General features: G+C 43.3%; 2 protein-coding genes across 2 annotated transcripts in view; one reads left to right on the top strand and one right to left on the bottom strand.

The window, feature by feature from the left end:
* LOC110016710 (natural killer cells antigen CD94-like) overlaps positions 1-18,946 on the bottom strand; it is a 157,236-nt gene that overhangs the window by 117,227 nt on the left and 21,063 nt on the right. The gene's annotated exons all lie outside the window — the stretch shown is intronic.
* Positions 515-1,711, top strand: LOC111948906. Its single transcript, XM_023963855.1, has 2 exons — positions 515-1,236; positions 1,306-1,711. The coding sequence occupies exons 1-2, from the start codon at positions 517-519 to the stop codon at positions 1,615-1,617; spliced, it is 1,032 nt and encodes a 343-aa protein (XP_023819623.1). The 5' UTR covers positions 515-516; the 3' UTR covers positions 1,618-1,711.

Raw genomic sequence — 18,946 nt, 5'->3', positions numbered from 1 at the left:
ATATTAGGTACAATAGGATTTTAATAACTGGTGATTTTAATTTGCATGTTGACAAGAATGATGATATCTATGGCTGTGAGTTTTTGAATCTTCTAAACAGCAGGGATTATCAGCAGTTTATACCATGGTCCCGGTGAATACTCGATTCTGATTGGCTGCTGGGTATGCGTTAAAACCTGATAACCGCACGGTGAAAAAAGAAGTTCCGGTCACATATCACTGCGCTAGAATAAACTTAAAACATACGTTAAAAGACGTTATTTCACAGTTTACAACAACACATCAAAATACATGAGTGATTTTGTTGTTAACTTGTTCGGTGAATTTGATAATTTTGATGACTGGGATGCAGCCACAGAGAAAGAGAGACAAGAACATCAAAAGAGGGAGAGGAGACACAAGGAAGTGTCACCGGAAGAATTGAACTTTTTGGAAGATGACAAGGATGAGGTAAACACAAAGAAAATCACGAAATGGGCAGTTAATATATTTCGAGAATTCCTGACTCAAAAAAACATGGATATTAACTTTGAAAACTACACTGCCACCACTCTCAATGAGAGTCTGCGGCTTTTTTATGCGTCTGTTCAGTCCACTAAGGAAGGAGGAGAGTACAGTGTTGCCAGTCTGAGGAGCTTGAGAGCCGGCATCAATCGCCACCTAAGAGACGTCAACATCATCAGCGACACCGTGTTCAAGAGCAGCAATGCGGTTTTTAAGGCAATAATGAAGCGCTACAGAAAGAGTGGGAAAGACACCAGCTCCCACCATCCTCGTATTCCTGAGTCGGACCTGGAGAAAATCAGATGCTCATCTGCGCTGTCTCCCGACACGCCCCTCGGCCTCGTCAGAAAGGTGTGGTTTGACATCCAGCTGTGTTTGGCTCGACGTGGGAGGGAGGGGTGCCGTGAGCTGACCATGGCATCTTTCAGCATCCACAGAGACGAGGCAGGCGCGGAATACCTCAGCCTATCACATAATCCGGACACTAAAAATCACAAAACTCCAAACGACCCACACAAGCAAAACCTAAGAGGTTTTATGTTTGCAAGACCCGGGGATCCTCTGTGCCCAATACAAAGTTTCAAGAAATACATCTCTAAATGTCCCCCAGATGCAAAATCTTTTTATCTGCATCCGAAGCGCTCCGTCACTGCAGCAGCTGAGGTTTGGTACTCCAGGGAACCGATGGGTGTCAACTACCTGGGAGCAATGCTAAAAAAAATTAGTGAAGAGGTCTGTGCATCTACATAGCTCTTCCTCTTTTGTAAATTGCCTGCATGTTTATGATTGTTTTTTTTTAAGGTGGGTCTGTCGCAGATTTACACAAACCACAGCCTGCGGAGCACGGCTGTGGGTCGACTCTCAGACGCCGGTCTGGAATCACGCCAGATCATGTCTGTGACGGGGCACCGCTGTGAAAGCAGTCTGCAGGCTCCGTCACTCCAGGAGAGGAGAGAATGGAGCAACATTTTGTCGTCCCGCAACGTCGCCACAAGCAGTGGTCAGGGTCCACAAAAAGTACATATCGGTCCTTCGAACAGCAATATGATGGACATGCCAGTATCTCTGTCAAATTTTACGATCAATGGCAATGTTGAATTTAATTTTAAATAAATAATTCTGTCTTCCTAAAGCCGACTTTTTTGTTCGGTTCAAAGTTAACAGGCTCGATGTAAAATAACTTATTAATTAATAAAACCGTTTTTGTTGTTGTTGACAGCTAATGTTCAGCTTTATTGTTAGAGATTTCTTATAATAAAATCTTGGAAGCTACTTGTGTATTTGTTTCTTTAAACGCTTTGCTTCATCATCTGGACAATAACTAGCGGTAAGGTGCACAATGACGCTTTGATTATTTTATAATGACGATCACCATATGATCCTACATTTTTCCGCTACAGTGCAGGCTCCGCACCTGAACTTGTAGTCATGACAACGCGCAGCAACACATAAAACATAGTCTGCTTTTTGTGAAAAAGTGATTTAAACTGAAAAAAAAACAAGAATAAAGTACTAAAACTGATTGAAAAATATTATTTTTTGTAAATGACCATGGTATAAACGGGTTAATGGCCTTCGAAGTGTGCGGTTACTCCTTTTAACTACTTTTTCGCTTCGCGTAGGACGGTTCAGGCTTCCACGGCGTGCGTTTAAAAAGTAGTAACCGCACACTTCGTCGGCCATTAACCCTTACATGTCACACAACCAATCCACAATTTTATTGTTGATCATTTTAATAACAGACTTCAGTCTTCCATAGATGCAGTGGCTATATTCAGGACAAAAACATTAAGAACCACTCCTAAAACACCATGGAAGACTGATGACATTAAGCGTCTGAAGCAGAATAGCAGGAGGCTCTTTTAAAAGGCTTTTTTAAGGATCGTTAATGATCTTAGAATAAACTATGACTCACAGAAACTACCGTATTTTCACGACTATAAGGCGCACTTAAAAGTCATAATTTTTCTTCCGCCAGCAGGGGGCGCCCTATGAGCCGGTGCGCCTATTGTGAAGTTGCGGGTTGCAGAAGAAGAAGGAGTGAGGGAGGGAGAGAGACGTGAAGGCCAAGTGGAACCTAACTGCAGTGTGTAATATTGATGAGTCAGGATGACCTCCGATGTTTGAACAGGCTTTAATTATAACAGACTCGCCATTCACCTTGCACTTCAGCCACATGTCCAACAACGCCTCCTAGTGTGCATCTCGCAATAACTAACAACTCGCATACGTCACACAGTGCAACTTTCTACATTTTAAAGCCTTCTCTGCTCCTTCTACCTCATAACCCTCAAACATTTCAGTACAGGGGAGTGAGCAGAGAAACAGCTGGCCCACTGCTTTAAACTGCTGCTCTCGTTAGCGCATAGGAGGAGAAATGCAGAGACAGACTCGCGCAGTTCTGTGTGTGTGTCTGTGTATGTGCTGAAAGGAGCAGGTTTTTGCCAGCGCATATGAAGAAAGGAGACCCGCAAGTCTGTCTGTGTGTGTGCTGAAAGCAGCTCCGTTTTCTAGCGCATAGAAAGGAAGAAAGGAGACGGCACACGCAGCGTCTGTGTGTGTGCTGTGTGTTTAGCGCTTTTAAGGAGGAAGGGAGCGCTGCAAGTGAGCGACCATTCAGTTTGTGATCAGTTAGGGAGAACTACGGTCAGTGGCGGTTTTTGATATGGGCGATGTGGGCGGTTTCCCAGGGCGGCACTTCATAGGGGGCGGCCTTTACCGTGCCTGTTGCGTTACACATAATGTGCTACATTCTATATTCAAAGAGGAATCTTGGAGCTTTTAATTTGAAATTGCTTCAGTAGCCGACACTTAATGCTTTTATTTAGACACATCAGACTCTTAAGAATGTCTTCCTCCTATTTCCTCTTCACACTTATGGTGCAAAAAAAAAAAAAGAATAACTTTTACAACGTAAAACAGGCACATGAAATGGAATTAGGCAGAACAAACATCCGTGCTCAACCCAATTTCGACAAAAGCAGGCAATGGGGATTATTTCCCACAATTCTTTGCTCCGACACAGCAGACCCGACGCGCACGTGACCACCGCCCTCTGCTGCAAGACGCTTGCGGCCACACCTCTTTGCGGTAGTCTTTGGAACATAAGTCAAAAAACTCGAGAGGGGAGCGCAACTCACCGGTGGCTGGCTGAATCACACTAACAGGTGATTGGGAGTCTTTTTCTATCTGACAATCAACTCTGACCCGCAGCTGCGCCTCCCGTCATAGAGACGGAGCCGCGTGTGTCAGAGGGAAGGGGAGGGGGGATGAGCGCAGACCATTTTTTATGGATTGAGTTTTTTTGGAGGATTTCTGCTGTTGGTGTTGCACAAATTTAGGGAAATGCCAAATATTTTTGGAGTAATCCTACTGATGAGTTCTAAGATTTAGTCTTTAATGTTTTATAAGACCTAAACATATTAATCACAATAAGTTTTTTTTTAGATCTAATCCCTCTGATATGTTTTCACAAAGACACACACAGGACGTCACACATTAAGAAATTATTGCTAAAAATGAAGCAGGAGTCCAGCTCTAAAAATAATGCTCTAAAAAATGATGAAAGAGCAAAAAAAATGGAATTATTTGATATGTAATTTCTTATTAATATTTCCAGGCTTTCTTTGTTTTGTCCTGCAGCATGTTCATATTTGTATAATTTTGACAGAATATATTTCTATGGAGAACAAAATATTACAAGTTATTTAAGTTTTAACTTGAGTTGTTCTGGATTAATGTTCCTGTTTTTATTCATTTTATGTTCAAAAAGTTCAGTTTAAAAGGTTTAAAAGTTTAGCTTTAGTGTGTTCAGTGAATGTTTATCTTCTTCAGCCCAAAACCTTAAGCATGTTTTTAACTTAGGCCCCTGTGTGACTGAGTTTGACCCCCCTGTAATACGAGTCTAGAAAATTCATGCATTTTTTGAGTAAAATGGCTAAATAGAAGATAGGGAACACAACAGCATGTTGTCAAATTTTGTATGTGTGTGTGTGTGTGGGGGGGGGGGGGGGGGACGCTGGTGGGGCTACTCGCCCAGGGAGTAAGTTAGTGTAGAACCGCCACTGACTACGGTGGCCGACAGGGCTCACACTACATGCAAATGGAAAAACGCAACGGCATTACCCGAAGCGCGACGAAATTAACCGCAGCACGTTGACATAACCTCAGCATTAGCATTAAGCTCAGCACAACGGAAGTGAGGACTTTTTTTCCGGAGGAAAAATAAATCAGTTTCAAACTATTCGATACGACAGAATTTTAGGGCCAACAAAAAAAGTAAAATTATGAAATTTTAAACCGTAAATTTATGAGAAAAAATTGTATTTTTACAAGATTAAAGTGGAAGTGAGCATACAGGACAGCAGTAGCAACAAGTGAACGCTGCAAAGCAGCAGAGCAGACCGACTAAACTTAGTTGAACAGGTGAGCTGAATGTTTATTGATAACGTTCCAAATGTCTGGAAGTTTATTTGTTTGATTTATGATTTATTAATGTTTTATTTTTTGATGGGTGGTTTGCAGGATCTCTGCACCCCGATGAACCCGACGGCGACAGTTATGGAGTGTGCGTGTATGTTGGAGACCCCGTGTGCATGTGTGAGAGCACGGGCGAAAGACGGGGTGAGAGCGCGGAGGGGGAGAGTTTGCGTCTATATTGTGTGATCGAGGACTGAGAACCTTAAAAAAAAGATGGTGTCCCTCCCCAGAAGAAGTATTTTGTCTTATTAACTCGCTCTGGAGGCTGAGGATCCGAACGGGAAAGTGAACCCCAAACGAGGATCCGCCTTCGGCCTTGGAGAAAATCTCCCCTGCTTTTCCGACCACGGTCAGAAAGAAAAAAAGAGAAGTCATCGCGCAGGTTCAACAGTATCCCTGCAGCTGTCCACTTGAATCCTTTCTTCCTCCAGTAAAGATCAGATCTCTACGTCTGTCTGACACTTCTGTCTGAGGAGGAGCACTTTCTGGCATTTCAACGTTCTAATGCTAATATAACAGACTATTTTCATTCCTCTTTATTGTTATATGTTATAACGGGACATTTCATCTGGAGGAGGGGGCGTATGTAAAACTGTTTACTTCTGCATTGGTGTTCTGATGACAGGTTCATGTCGTAAGGTGACAGAGGAACTTCAGGATATGTGAATGAAAAGGAAAAAAAAAACTGCAGCGGTCCTCTACACCCAAATGTGTCTCTGAGCTCCTTATTTTATATATGAAACTCTGCTTTACTGACACCGAACCCCGGAAAACCAGTTTACACTGAAAATTATCTGATTTTGAGTCGCCAAAAGGTTCAGAATCTCTTGTTTTTTTTTAAACCTATCCGGTGTGAGCCCTGTCGGCCACCGTAGAGAACAGTAACAAGATAAAAATGTTTCCTCTAAAAAAATCAGAGACTGGATGTTTTATTAACCCACTCTAGAAGCGCTGAGGTTCTGAACGGGGCGTTAACGTGCCCGCGCCTTAACACCCGGTGCGCCTTTTGTATGTGTCAAAGACGGAAAAATCCCCCGTGACTGAGACCGCGCCCTAACAACCGGTGCGCCCTATGGTCGTGAAAATACTGTATCTGTTCTGGTGCTGCTGGATCTTAGTGCCGCTTTTGATACAGTAGATCACCAGATTCTATTAGACAGACTTAGGAGTCTAGTGGGCATCTCTGGAAATGTTCTTACGTGGTTTTACTCTTACCTTACAGATCGACACTTTAATGTAAGAATGGAAACGTGATCTTCAAGAACCCATTAAATAGGTTGTGGGGTTCCCCAGGGGTCAATTTTAGGTCCAATACTTTATAATTTATATATTTTGCCTCTTGGGGAGGTCATCAGGAGACACTGCGTTGACTTTCACAGCTATGCTGATGATACACAGCTTTACATCTCTGTGGCTCCTGATGACCTTGAACTTGTTAACACTCTTTTAAACTGTATTTTAGATATAAAGTTGTGGATGGCAGAAAGTTTACTACAGCTCAATCAGGACAGAACTGAAGTTTAATAATCGGTTCTGAAGACAAAAGAGAGAGATGATTTTACCTCAACTTCCGAATGTTAAACTTTCTCACTGTGTGAGAAATCTGGGTGTACTTTTTGACTCTGGCTCAAGACACCTTTTTAATTTAGCTTTTAGTTAATTTTAACTGCTAATTTATTCTATTAGTTTTTGTATAGGCTGTTTTATGTATTTAATTTCATTTTATGCATCCTATTCTCAATTTTATTTTTATGTACATCTTATGTCTTTAATTTTAGTATCTTATCATGATTTTAGCTCCAGTGTTTCTTGTGGGGATCCTTTCTACCGGGAATGCTGGCTTGGTCGGTGGTTGTTGCTGCAGTTGTCGCCCTTGCTGGGGTGGCTGGAGTTTAACTTTGCAGCTTCCTGGCTGTGAAGTGGACCCCAGTGTTGTCCCAGTCCGGCTTGGCGCTGTGGCGATGTTCTAATGGCCAAGCTGGTTCCTGGTGTGACGAGACTCAATTCAATTCAATTCAATTCAATTTTATTTGTATAGCCCAAAATCACGACAACAGTCGTCTCGATGGGCTTCGAAGTAAAACATGAAATCAAAAGGATCACGAATACAAAGAGTTCAATAGAAAAATACTAAAATGAACTAACAAACTGACTAAGCTATACTGGCATCCCTGCCCTTAGACCCCCCTTCGCGGTAAGGAAAAACTCCCAAAAAAACCGGATTCCGGAAAAAACGAAGAAACCTCAGGGGTGCCCACATGAAGGAGGGATCCTCCCCCAGGACGGACAGGCGATTTACCAGAAATCTTAGAGAAGAATTAACTTATCTAAATCTACAACTACATATATAAAAGTCCAGCAGACGAGCTTCATCCAGCCGTGGTTGTGGGGACAGTCAAAGGCGCGAGTCGAGCCGGAGACAGGAACCACAGCCAGGTGTAGGAGCAGGAGCAGAGACGAGGTACTCGGTCAGGTACAGAGCAGAGACGAGCCAGAGATGAGCCAGAGGCAGGATCCACAGCCAGGTGTAGGAGCAGGAGCAAAGGCGAGGTAAACGGTCAGGAACTGGAGCACGGATGAGCCAACTGGAGTCTGGAAGCACTCCCACTCCCCAGGAGGGGAGAGGAAAAGAGGGACAATACATGAATCGCACTGCACCAAACAGAGGCATGGAGAACTAAATGATAAATTATGATCAAGAATAGAGGAGAGGAAGGGTAGAAGTAAAAAAGGAAAGAGGACAGAACCCCAGTGCACCATAGTTACCCCAGCTTCAACTTCTAGCAGCCTTTTAAAAGAAATAGTTATTATTAAGTTTAATTTAAACAAACTAACATTAAGTTAAATAATCTCTGAATACTAGCTAGTCTGACAATAAGCCTGTCCAAAGAGGAATGTTTTCAGTCTAGCTTTGAATGTAGAAACTGAGTCGGCCTCTCTTACATGAGCTGGGAGTTTATTCCATAAGACAGGGGCTTGGTGGCTAAACGCTCTACCTCCAACCGTACTTTTACTAATTCTAGGAACCACAAGCAGTCCTGCATTTTGCGAGCGAAGTGTTCTGATTGGTTGGTAAGGGACTATGAGGTCCTTAATATAGGACGGGGCCATTCCATGTAAGGCCTTATAGGTTAACAGGAGGATCTTGAACTTAATTCTAGAATCAACTGGGAGCCAATGGAGCGAAACTAACACAGGAGTGATGTGATCTCTTCTGCTGGTTCCAGCTAACAATCTAGCAGCTGCGTTCTGAACAAGCTGGAGACTTCTTAAGGAACTCTTAGGACACGCTGCTAACAAGGAGTTACAGTAATCCAGCCTCGACGTAACAAATGCATGGATGAGTTTTTCAGCATCACTCTTAGAAAGTATATTTCTGATCTTAGCAATATTTCGCAGGTGAAAAAAGGCAGTTCTACATGCCTGAGATATGTGAGCCTTAAATGATAAATCCTGGTCAAGTAAAACCCCAAGGTTTCTAACTGTGGAATTAGGGGCTATACTTATGCCATCCAGGGAGACTATCTGAGCAGACAGAGCATCTCTGAGGTTTTTAGGACCAAGTATAATGACCTCAGTTTTTTCTGGGTTCAAGAGGAGGTAATTAATTGTCATCCAGGTCTTGATGTCACTGATGCAGGCGTTCAGTTTCTCTATCTGGTCATTCTGGTCAGGCTTCATGGATAAATACAACTGCGTATCGTCGGCATAACAATGAAAATTAATGCTGTGTTTCCTGATTATGTTTCCTAGGGGTAACATATAAAGCGTAAACAGGATCGGTCCCAAGACTGAGCCCTGTGGGACTCCATAGTTGACTCGAGTGCACTGAGAGGAATGGCCATTTACATTAACGAACTGATACCTATCAGACAGATAGGATTTAAACCACTGGAGAGCAGATCCTCTGATCCCTATGTCCTGCTCTAATCTATGGAGTAAAATACCGTGGTCGATAGTGTCAAAGGCAGCACTGAGGTCCAACAGGACCAGAATAGAAAGTAGTCCCTTTTCTGAGGCCAATAACAAGTCATTAGAGACTCTAACTAGTGCAGTTTCCGTACTGTGGTGAGGTCTAAACCCCGACTGAAAGTCTTCAAAGTGGCTGTTGTCCTGTAGGTGGCAGTAAAGCTGCTTAACTACAACTCTTTCTAGGATTTTAGAAATAAAGGGCAGGTTTGATATCGGTCTATAGTTGGCCAAGATGCTAGGATCCAAACTGGGCTTTTTCAGAAGAGGTTTAACAACTGCATATTTAAAAGACTGTGGCACGTAACCCGTTTCCAGAGAGGCATTTATCATTGTTAATATGGGATCATTAATTAGGGGAAAAGTTTCTTTAAAAAGTCTAGTGGGAATTGGGTCTAACAGACACGTTGAGGATTTGGAGGACGTAATAATTGATGTTATTTCCGCTTGATCCACAGCAGTGAAGCAGTCTAATGTTACAGAGGTTTCTATGGATGCCTCCATTTCTACCGCTTCAGCCTGTTCTGGGCTGATAATAGGAATAACTTGATTTAACTTATGTCTAATATTTGAGATTTTACTATCGAAAAATGTAAGAAAATCATCAGAGCTGAGAGAAACAGGAACATGTGGTTCTACTGAGCTCTGACTGCGAGTTAATTTAGCTATAGTGCTAAAAAGAAATCTTGGATTGTTTCCATTCTCTGATATTAAGGTTGAATAGTACTGGCTTCTAGCTCTACGCAGAGCTTTTTTATAATTTAATAGGCTATGTTTCCAGATATCCAGAGACTGCTCTGAACCGGAGCGGCGCCATTCTCTTTCCAACTTACGGGTTTCTCGTTTAAGAGAACGAGTTTCAGCGTTAAACCACGGTGCTACTCGGTTTTGTCTGACGAACTTAGGTTTCAAGGGGGCAACAACATCGAGTGTACTCCTGAGGGCTTGTAAGGCATCATTAACAAAGTGGTCATTTATACTAGGACTGATACTATGGGAGCTGGTCTCAGAGTATTTTCTCAGAATATCACTAAGTACTGGCTGAACTGTGTGTTTAAACTCAGACACAGAACGGTCAGTTAAGGTTCTTCTAAGTTGTTTCTTATTCACTGGGACAGAAGGATGTTCCAGTGTAAACTGGAAGGTAATCAGAAAGTGATCAGAAATGATGGGGTTAAGAGGAAGGACACTCAGCTGGCTGATCTCTATCCCATGGGTTAGAACAAGGTCCAGGGTGTGCTTATGACAGTGAGTGGGTTCATTCACACTTTGGGTGAAACCAACATCATCTAATAAAGCTGCAAAAGCCTTTCCTAGGCAGTCACTGGGGTCATCAACATGAATATTAAAATCCCCTAATATTATAATTTGATCAGAATCTAAGACAATAGTCGATAGGAAGTCGGAAAACTCAGTTAAAAATTCTAAATATGGGCCGGGGGGGCGATAAATAATTATGAGTAAAACAGGTTTTCGAGTTTTCCTGTTTGGGTGACTTAAAGACAATATGATGCTTTCAAATGAATTATAAGCATTTTTAACTTTAGGGCTGAGAAGTAAGCTAGACTGTGATATTACTGCCAAACCACCTCCTTTCCCTGAAATCCTGGATTTCTGATAGTTAGCATAAGTGGGGGGGGTTGCTTCATTCAATCTAACATAGTCATCCTGATGGAGCCAAGTTTCTGTTAAGGCTAAAAGACTAAGATTGTTATCAGTAATTAACTCGTTGACTAAGAGGGACTTGGAGGAAATGGATCGAATGTTTAATAAACCGCATTTAATGACATAATTCTGCTTGTGAGAACTGCTGTCTGTCACTTTTAAGTTTCTATGACGCGCTCCTTTCATTTGTCTTTCAGCACATAAGCTAAAGCTCGGACCTGCTTGACTTTCCCTGCATGGGTTTTGCACCGGCACTAACCCTAAGGGAGGCTCAGAGGAGCGTTTTACACTGCTGCTCTGCGCCCGGGTCTCGTCTCTGGATTGTCAGGTTAACAGACTAAGGCTAGCAGAAATGTTTCTAGAAAGAAGAGCGGCACCGTCCCGGGTGGGATGGACGCCGTCTCTCCGCATGAGACCGGGCTTCCCCCAAAACGCGCTCCAGTTATCCACAAAAACAACGCCGTTTTCTGGGCACCATCTAGAAAGCCAGCGGTTAAATGATGAAAAGCGGCTGTACATTTCATCACTGACTAAGTTCGGCAGGGGACCAGAGAAAATTACAGTGTCGGACATCGTCTTAGCCAGTTTACACACCGAAGTTACGTTTAACTTAACCACCTCTGACTGTCTCCGTCGGGCATCATTACCGCCTGCGTGAATCACGACTCGACGGAACCTGGACTTACTCTGAGCTAACATCCTAAGGTTCCCCTCGATGTCACCAACTCTGGCCCCCGGATAACACCTGACTGTAGCCGCTGGGAGCTCCACGTTTCTAACTTCAGAAGAGCCTATAACCAGAGTTGAGTGTTCAGCGGGTGTGTCGCTGAGGGGGGAGAACCTATTACTAACGTGGAGTCTCGGGTGCTCTAAGTTTTTGCGTTTAGCACTATGTTTCCTCCCAACCGGTACAAACCCCTGACTGTCTCCCGGCTGTTGGGAGGGCGCTGGGGTGCTAGCTAAGTTAGCCCTGGTAGCGCGGCCCGCGCTACGAGTAACGACCTGGCTAGCCGGCTTAGCTTCCACTGTGCGGAGCCGCGCTTCTAACTGCTCCAGCCTGGCCTCCAAGTCTAACACAAGACTACACTTAACACACCTACCCCTATCTTCACTAAAGGAGGCAGGATCATCACTAAACATATGGCACATGGGGCAGGAGAGAGGAGGAGAGGCGGAAGGAGTGGTGGTGGCCATACTAGGTTCTAAGCTAAGGCTAGCGGTGTTTAAGTAAAGAGAAGTGGTTTATTTAGCAAAATGAGAAAAGTGAACAGAAAGCGGTTTAACAGTGGTGAATTAGCTAATAAAAGGTACTAGATGTGAATATTAACCCAGATAACCCTTAGAGTAAGCAATAGTAGTAAGGCTAATGCCAAACAAGAGGACAGCAGTCACACAACTAGCACTGGGAATAGCTCACCCGGAAATGACGTCACAGGAAGTGACTCCCAAATACTTTTTCCTTACAGTAGAGCCAAGCCTTACATGTTTTTAAGAAGTTAGATAGTCATTATTCATTGTACGTGGGGGTCATAGATCATTTTTCAAAACTAAATGTTAACATTTCTACACCATCTTTACATTTACCTGTCCATGTGAAAGTGGACAAAACAACAATTTCATTTAAATACATGCTATTTAATGTAGACTAAAACATTATTTTTTAACTGTTCATAGAAGGTGCCCATTACAAGTCCCTGGACAGTCTGGTTTTCTGTCTTGTTCAGATGAGGCAGACTAAAAAAGGGGTGGAGTAGTTTTACACAGGTCTGCAGAGTTTTGGACCGTCTGACTCCAAAAAAGAAACCTGCTCACTATGAGGCTGGACTCTAAGGTAATTTAAATTCAATTTAACTAAAAGCCTCAACCTATTTCCATTCGAAATCTGAAAGTGATTTAAAATGAGGCAGATTTCCAAATCCACAATTGGTACACAGTGAAAACAAAACAAGAACAAAACCAGATCTAAAGCGGTCAGAACAGGTATGTTGCATTAAAATGACAGAAGATCATGAAGTTAGTGGAAAGCAGAACCACAGAACTTTGGGACTTTTGGCCAAAATGAAGATGACAAAACAACAAGCCTCCCTGTTCTCTAGTGCAGTGTGGGCTGGTCAGGGTTTGTTTTTAGGAGATCAGGAGGTCAAAGTTGGGTCATGCAACAACCCAGAGCTACAGACATTTTAAAGCTAACATTCTGAGATTTGAGGCTTGATTGCAACAATTTTAATTATGATACTGAGGTTTATAACATATCACCTTAAAACTAAAACATGAAAAAGTAAAGACAGAAGAAACACAGTAGCAGGAAAAAAAGTTCAGTTTAACTGATCAGAAAATTAAAGCTTTAATTTCACAGATGAATTTGTTCAAAAAGCCATTTCTGTTTTGGATCCAGCTCTGGTTCAAAGCTGGATCTTTGGCTATAAGTGTAAAATCTTCTGAGCTCCCTGGGTTGTTCCAGTACCTAAAAATAAATAAAAACCCATCAGCACATTTAATAAACATGTTAATATGTAGTAAGAATTCTTCCTTACCCAAGTGTGTCTGAACTGCCATCCACCCAGATCCAGTTGTTCACTTTTTGTAAACCAATCCAGTATCCGTGCCAGAAGTCAAGGTAGTATTGTATTGTGTCATAGATGAATGTCTGTAAATGTAATTTTGAGATATAAAGATTTACACATTTTTTCAGTTAAAAAAAATTAATAAAATCCATTTAGTTTAACATTTTGTAACAAACCTGTTCCTCAAGACTGCTGATAACCACCAGGTCTGATTTGCTGCTTTGACAAAGCTGTCGGCTTTGGTCCCATGTTTTCCACGGAGAGTTTAAGTTATAAAAAAAATAGCAGCTTCCCTGAAACTGAATCCAGTCTTTGGGACATGTCTGACAAACTGTAGGTAAGAAAGAAAGAGATGAAATTAAAATCTGGACATTTTAACTTTAATTCTATATGACTGTGACATTTTTAAAAAGTGTTAAAAAGTAAATAAATAAAATTCACATTCAAACGAAAAACTATTGTATGGCGTCTCATCTCTGCCATAAAGTGAAAGGGCGTAAACACAACTGAGCGGCATATTCAGGAACTGAGTGAGGAACCTTACAACCGCGCAGGCACAATTCTAACCGAGCGAACCATATATTTCAACTGCAGGCCTGCATTCCTAACCGAGTGGTGATCTTCTGGAGACAGTTCTCCTTTGCGCCCTCACCAGGATTTGCGCCCAGTGTTAAGGGGGCGTGTTTGTCACTTGCGGGGCGGTGTTCAGGGTGTGTTTGTCACTTGGGGGAAGGAACCTTTCTGGTTGATCTGATTGGCTAAAGTTTGCATGTCAAATTTGGCGAGGGGGGGCGTGGGGGGTGGTGGTGGCCTGGCTTGGCTTGGGGGGGTGGCCCCTTCTCCTGTGCTGGGGGGGGGGTTGGCAGGGGGCCCTGCTCGGGGACGGGGCAACCCTCTTGGGGCCCTCGGTCGCTCTGGGGGTCATTCGCTTCGGCTGCGGGGTCTGGGGTGGGGTGGGGGCTTGTCGGCCCTGTCCTGTGGGGGGGCGTTCTGGGGGGGGAGGGGGAGCCCACTTTTGGTACGGGACCTTGGGGGGTTGACGGGTCGGGGTCTCCGCTGAGGCAATCTGCGGTTGCCCCGGCCGGTTGGCTGCCTCAGTCCCCTCGAGGCCTGACCAGAGGGGGGGACAGTCTACTAGCCGTCCCCAACCTACCCTCTTCCTCATATAACCTCATATTAGGGTGAAGGGGTGGGGGGTTTAGCCTGCGATGCACCTTGGGGGGGGAGTTACTTGTTAGTGGTACCCCTCCCATGGTTGCCGTATGGAGTGAGCCCCCCCTCTTTTGGTTTTATTTGCACCTTAGACATAAAGGGCCCTTGGTAGGGGGGGGGTGCTTGGACATCACTGTCAGCAACAGCGGATTTCCTCCTAGCACCCTACCTGCCAATTTTAACCGCACCTTAGACATTTAGGGCCCCTTGGTGGGGAGGGTGAGGGGACATCAGTAGCCGCGTTTACATGGGCAAAAGTAATCGGAATGAACGCCTGATCGGAAAGAAAATGCGTCATGTAAACGCGCCGTTCGGAATACTCTGCCCCGATCAGACTCATTCGGATCAGAATTTCTTTCCGATCGAGATAGGTGGGTTATACCGATCGTTTATCTGATCGTAGAGCATGTAAACAGTCATTCCGATCGTGTGTCACTACTGCTCTGGGTTACGTCATGCATAGACGGTGTTTCGCTGAGAGAAAGCTTTGGAGCTCATACGGGACCGACCAGCCGCTCTGCGGACGCCCCGTGAAAAGCGCCGCTCCGCTCTCGCCCCGCTGGCTCTCCCCTCTCTTTCACCCCTCACCGGGGAGATTCGGAGGAGGAGCGCTTCGTGCCCCCCGACGCTCACTCGGTCCACTGGCACCCGAGTGAGCAGAGCAGCTGGATTAATAATTTTGTGTCGGGGGGGGGGGGGGGGGGGGGTTACGTGTGCGTTTTGTTGTTTTGTTATGTGTGGGAGAATTCAGACTGCGAGCCGTCCCGCCGCTCTGGGTTAGTGGCTGCAGGACTCAGGAGGACCCGTGTTCGAACAGAGCTCGGGGCGCCAGCTCACAGAGTGGCTTTCGGGGCGGTCTGTGTAAACTTTTCAGAGCAGAAAATAAATGTCGCTCAGTCCTTAGAAAGCTGCAGATTGCTGCGTTTCTCGCACGGTTGTGGATTTTGTGTCCATCCATCAGGCTAATGATGTTAGCCCGTGTTAGCCTGTCCTAAGCTTTCGTCCATCTTAATTCTTACACAAAAAGCACTGACCACACAGATTAAATATAACGATGAGCAAACAGGCACTTCATAATATTCATAACATTAATAAAAAGCACGTTTGGAAGATCGTCTCGTATGTTACCGAGCTGCTGTATAAATGTCTGGGGCAGCGGTTTGTTTACAACGGGACCTATTTCCGCATCCGGGTGATTTTACACTACTGCGCATGCCCAAATTATTCATTCCGAACGAAAGTGTGAGCCATGGGAACGTTTGTTCTAATCGGAAAAAAGGTTTTCTGTGCCCATGTGCACGGGTGAATTTTAACCCGACCATTGATCCGATCAAGATATTCTGCCCATGTAACCGCGGCTACTGTGAGTAATCAGGAGAGTTACGCCACACTTTTGGACTGTAGGACTTAAGCTTGTCCTGACGCGTCTGCTTTCACTGTTCTTTGGAGCCGCACGGCCACAAGATGGACTCTGACAATGACGAAAGGGAAGCTGGCGTGTTTGAAATTTAGCCCAGATGTTCATTTCAGATGCAGAAAATGAGGACTTTGATGGATTGTTGGATGCTGATTGATGACATCACAGCCAACTCAGTGTTGCGCTCACTGCCTTTTAAAAACACACATCAGCATGCATGTTTCACTGGTATGTTGTAACGTTAAATACAGAAAAAAACCCATAACTGAAACGGCACAGTTTAATCCAGTGTTGTTGTATTTTAAGGAGAGGAGTGTTATGGGAAATAAAACAGATTTAATTGTGTGTTTGTGTGTGTGTGGCAGGTCAGTGTGTGGCTCTTTGACTGTCACAGCTAGAAATTTCTGCTCTTTGTGTCAAACTTGTTTGCCCCCCTGTCTGTGTTAGAGGCTTTAATAGAAAAGAACGGCGGATGTAACGTGGATTAAAACCTTAACCAATGACCCAAGACCAAGGTAAGAAAGTGCAGCAGGTTTTTTTGTGCTGGAAGTTTTTCTCATGTGAAAATCACTACATCTGTTACCGTTTTAATCCACGTTACAGCCGTGTTTCTTTTCTATTAAAGCCTCTAAAAGAAAGTCCCGGCCCGCTGCTTCGCAGTAATTGACATGCAAATTTTGGCCAATCAGATCAACCAGAACGGTTCCTGCCCCCAAGTGACAAACAAAGCCTGAATCACAGAATCACAGATTAAACATTTACCTCCATCAGGGCAGAAGATAGCTAAATTGGGGTGCTTGAGGATTGCTGCCTGGGTCCTGTTGAGTTTGTCACTGTTGTTTCTCAGCTGCTCGTTCTGGTTTTGTAGGATTGTCATGTTAACCGTCATCTCCTTTGTTTGGTTCTCAAAGAACATCTTCTCTGCAGTCAGTTTTGTCACATTCGTCCTCAGATCTTCAGTCTGATTCTCTAGTTTTGTCATGTTCATCCTCAGATCTTTAGTCTGGTTTTGTAGGATTGTCATGTTAACCGTCATCTCCATGGTTTGGTTTTTGAAGAACATCTTCTCTGCAGTCAGCTGCTGTGTCTGATTCTCTAGTTTTGTCATGTTCATCCTCAGATCTTCAGTCTGGTTTTGTAAATCTCTCTTCTCTAAAGTCAGTTGCTCAGTTTTTGCTTCCAGGTCACTGAGATTTAGCTTCAGTTTCTTTGTTTCCATGGCGACTGCAATCCCAATGACACAAATAAACATGAATTCAATCATTTGACATTTTTTCCAGAAAAGCAGATTTTTACAGAAATATTTCTAATTTTGTGACGTCATGCATTTAATGTTTCAGGATTCTGGAATTCCTTTTTCTCACTGAACTGCAACTGTGGATTAAAATTTTAATAAAAATTTGCTAAGAAGTTTCCAAAATGTAATTTATTGTGAAGTGTTTGTAGATTCTAGCGCCTCAAGTTAAAGAGCTGATACATATTTAGCTTTGGTTTGTCTCTATGACACACTATGTGTCATGGTTTGGGTGTCTTTGCCTTAGTTTTGCCATGTTTGAGTTCTGTTTCCTGTCTTATTTGGGAAGGTTTCCTGTTTGCTTTTGAGTTTTACTTCCCTTGTCTAAATTTCTCCTGATCGTGTTCACCTGTGTCTTGTTAGTCCTGTTTTGTGTTTAAGTCTCGTCTCTGCCTTCCTCTTGTGCTGGTCCATACCGTCTCTTCCCTGACTGTCTTATGCCATGTTCTCATGTTTCTGCCACAGTAAGTTTAGCTTTGTTTCTCTGCTCTGCAGTGCTTTTTGTTAAGTTATAAACCCCTTGCCCTGGAACCGTGTGCCTCCTGTTTCTGCATTTTGGGTCCTTCATGCTCACCAGCCCTCCCTAACTGACACTATGACTGTGACTGTTTACTGTTTACTGTTGTTCTAACAAACTTTGGGATAAATGGTTTCTGTCATTCCAATATGCTAGCATAATGCCACAAAGAGTTTTCCTTGTTTATTCATCAATCAGTTTTTAAAGCAGTCTTTGTAGCATTTGTAGATAAATGTTTTTTGTTTCCATAAACAGTGGATTCATGTCTGTTGTATATCTAGAAGTATATCTTATTTATTATGGCAGTTCTATCTTTCATCAAGACCTCTGCCAGTCTCATGAGCAACCTGAAGTGGATCCAATTTTTGGTTGGTTAGCTGTGTGATGTGATCCTTTATGATCCTCCACATGGACTTCATTGTCAGGGATGCACAGGATGGAAATCATTCAGGACCTCAGGGTTGTTTGCTCTTTCTATGAGATCACTGTGGAGTGTTTCCAACTCATAGGTACTACAGTATGAAGATTGACAGAGTATTTTGTTGGACAGAGAAAACAGATGTTAACCCACCTACCCACACACACACACAGTTACTCTTCAAAACAGGGTTTTTTGGTGCTAAAAAGGTTGGACACCTCTGCTTTATCAAATTACAAATGCACAGATGAGCTCATTAACACAGCATGAGAATCAATTGACACTTTTTATTGGAACTTTCTAGTTGCTGCTGTTGGTCCTTCTGATTTTTTTCTACACTACATTATACTTTCTTTATGAGTGGTTTATGTTAAAATTGGCCATGTTGCTGCTACGTCATCACCGTGAGCTAGATTCCTACACGGGTGTGAATTGACAGCAGTAATGTGAGTGTTAGCATTGTTGAGTTACACACGTGTGTACGTTGCACATGGGTGGAAAGGAGGAGCCTTAAAAATGTTCTCAGAGAAAGGTTAGAAAACTTGAGGGGAGCAGAAAAGAAGGTTTACGTATTTCTGCAAACCTCTGGAGGATCCTAAACCTTGATGTTGGTGGAACTCCAGCAGCTTCAAATACGTGCTTGCTGCTTTGTAATTGTATTTTAGCAGCTGTTCTCTTAATCTGATGTATTTGTCTTCCTCATTCTGCCTTTACTTGCACCAACCCATATAGTCAACCACAAATATTTCAATGACACAATGATCAGGATGAAGTTTTCATGAAATATTCAAGGTTTTCATACCTTGTTCAAAGCATTCAAAAATTTCAGCAGCAGAGATCACTGTTCTTTGCTGTATTACTTGAAAATGTTGGTCTGTTTATTAATGTGGAACGTCCTTCCTCAGTA

The sequence above is a fragment of the Oryzias latipes genome, chromosome 16, assembly GCF_002234675.1.
Source record: "Oryzias latipes chromosome 16, ASM223467v1".
NCBI lineage: Eukaryota > Metazoa > Chordata > Actinopteri > Beloniformes > Adrianichthyidae > Oryzias > Oryzias latipes.
The sequence above is the reverse complement of the archived record's forward strand: the minus strand, read 5'-3'. Positions and strand labels throughout refer to the sequence as shown.

Coding starts and splice junctions, on each gene's coding strand:
- LOC111948906 (XM_023963855.1), top strand. CDS start 517: ATGGATATTAACTTTGAAAACTACACTGCCACCACTCTCAATGAGAGT. Junction 1,237..1,305: donor TAAAAAAAATTAGTGAAGAG/GTCTGTGCATCT, acceptor TTTTTTTTTAAG/GTGGGTCTGTCGCAGATTTA.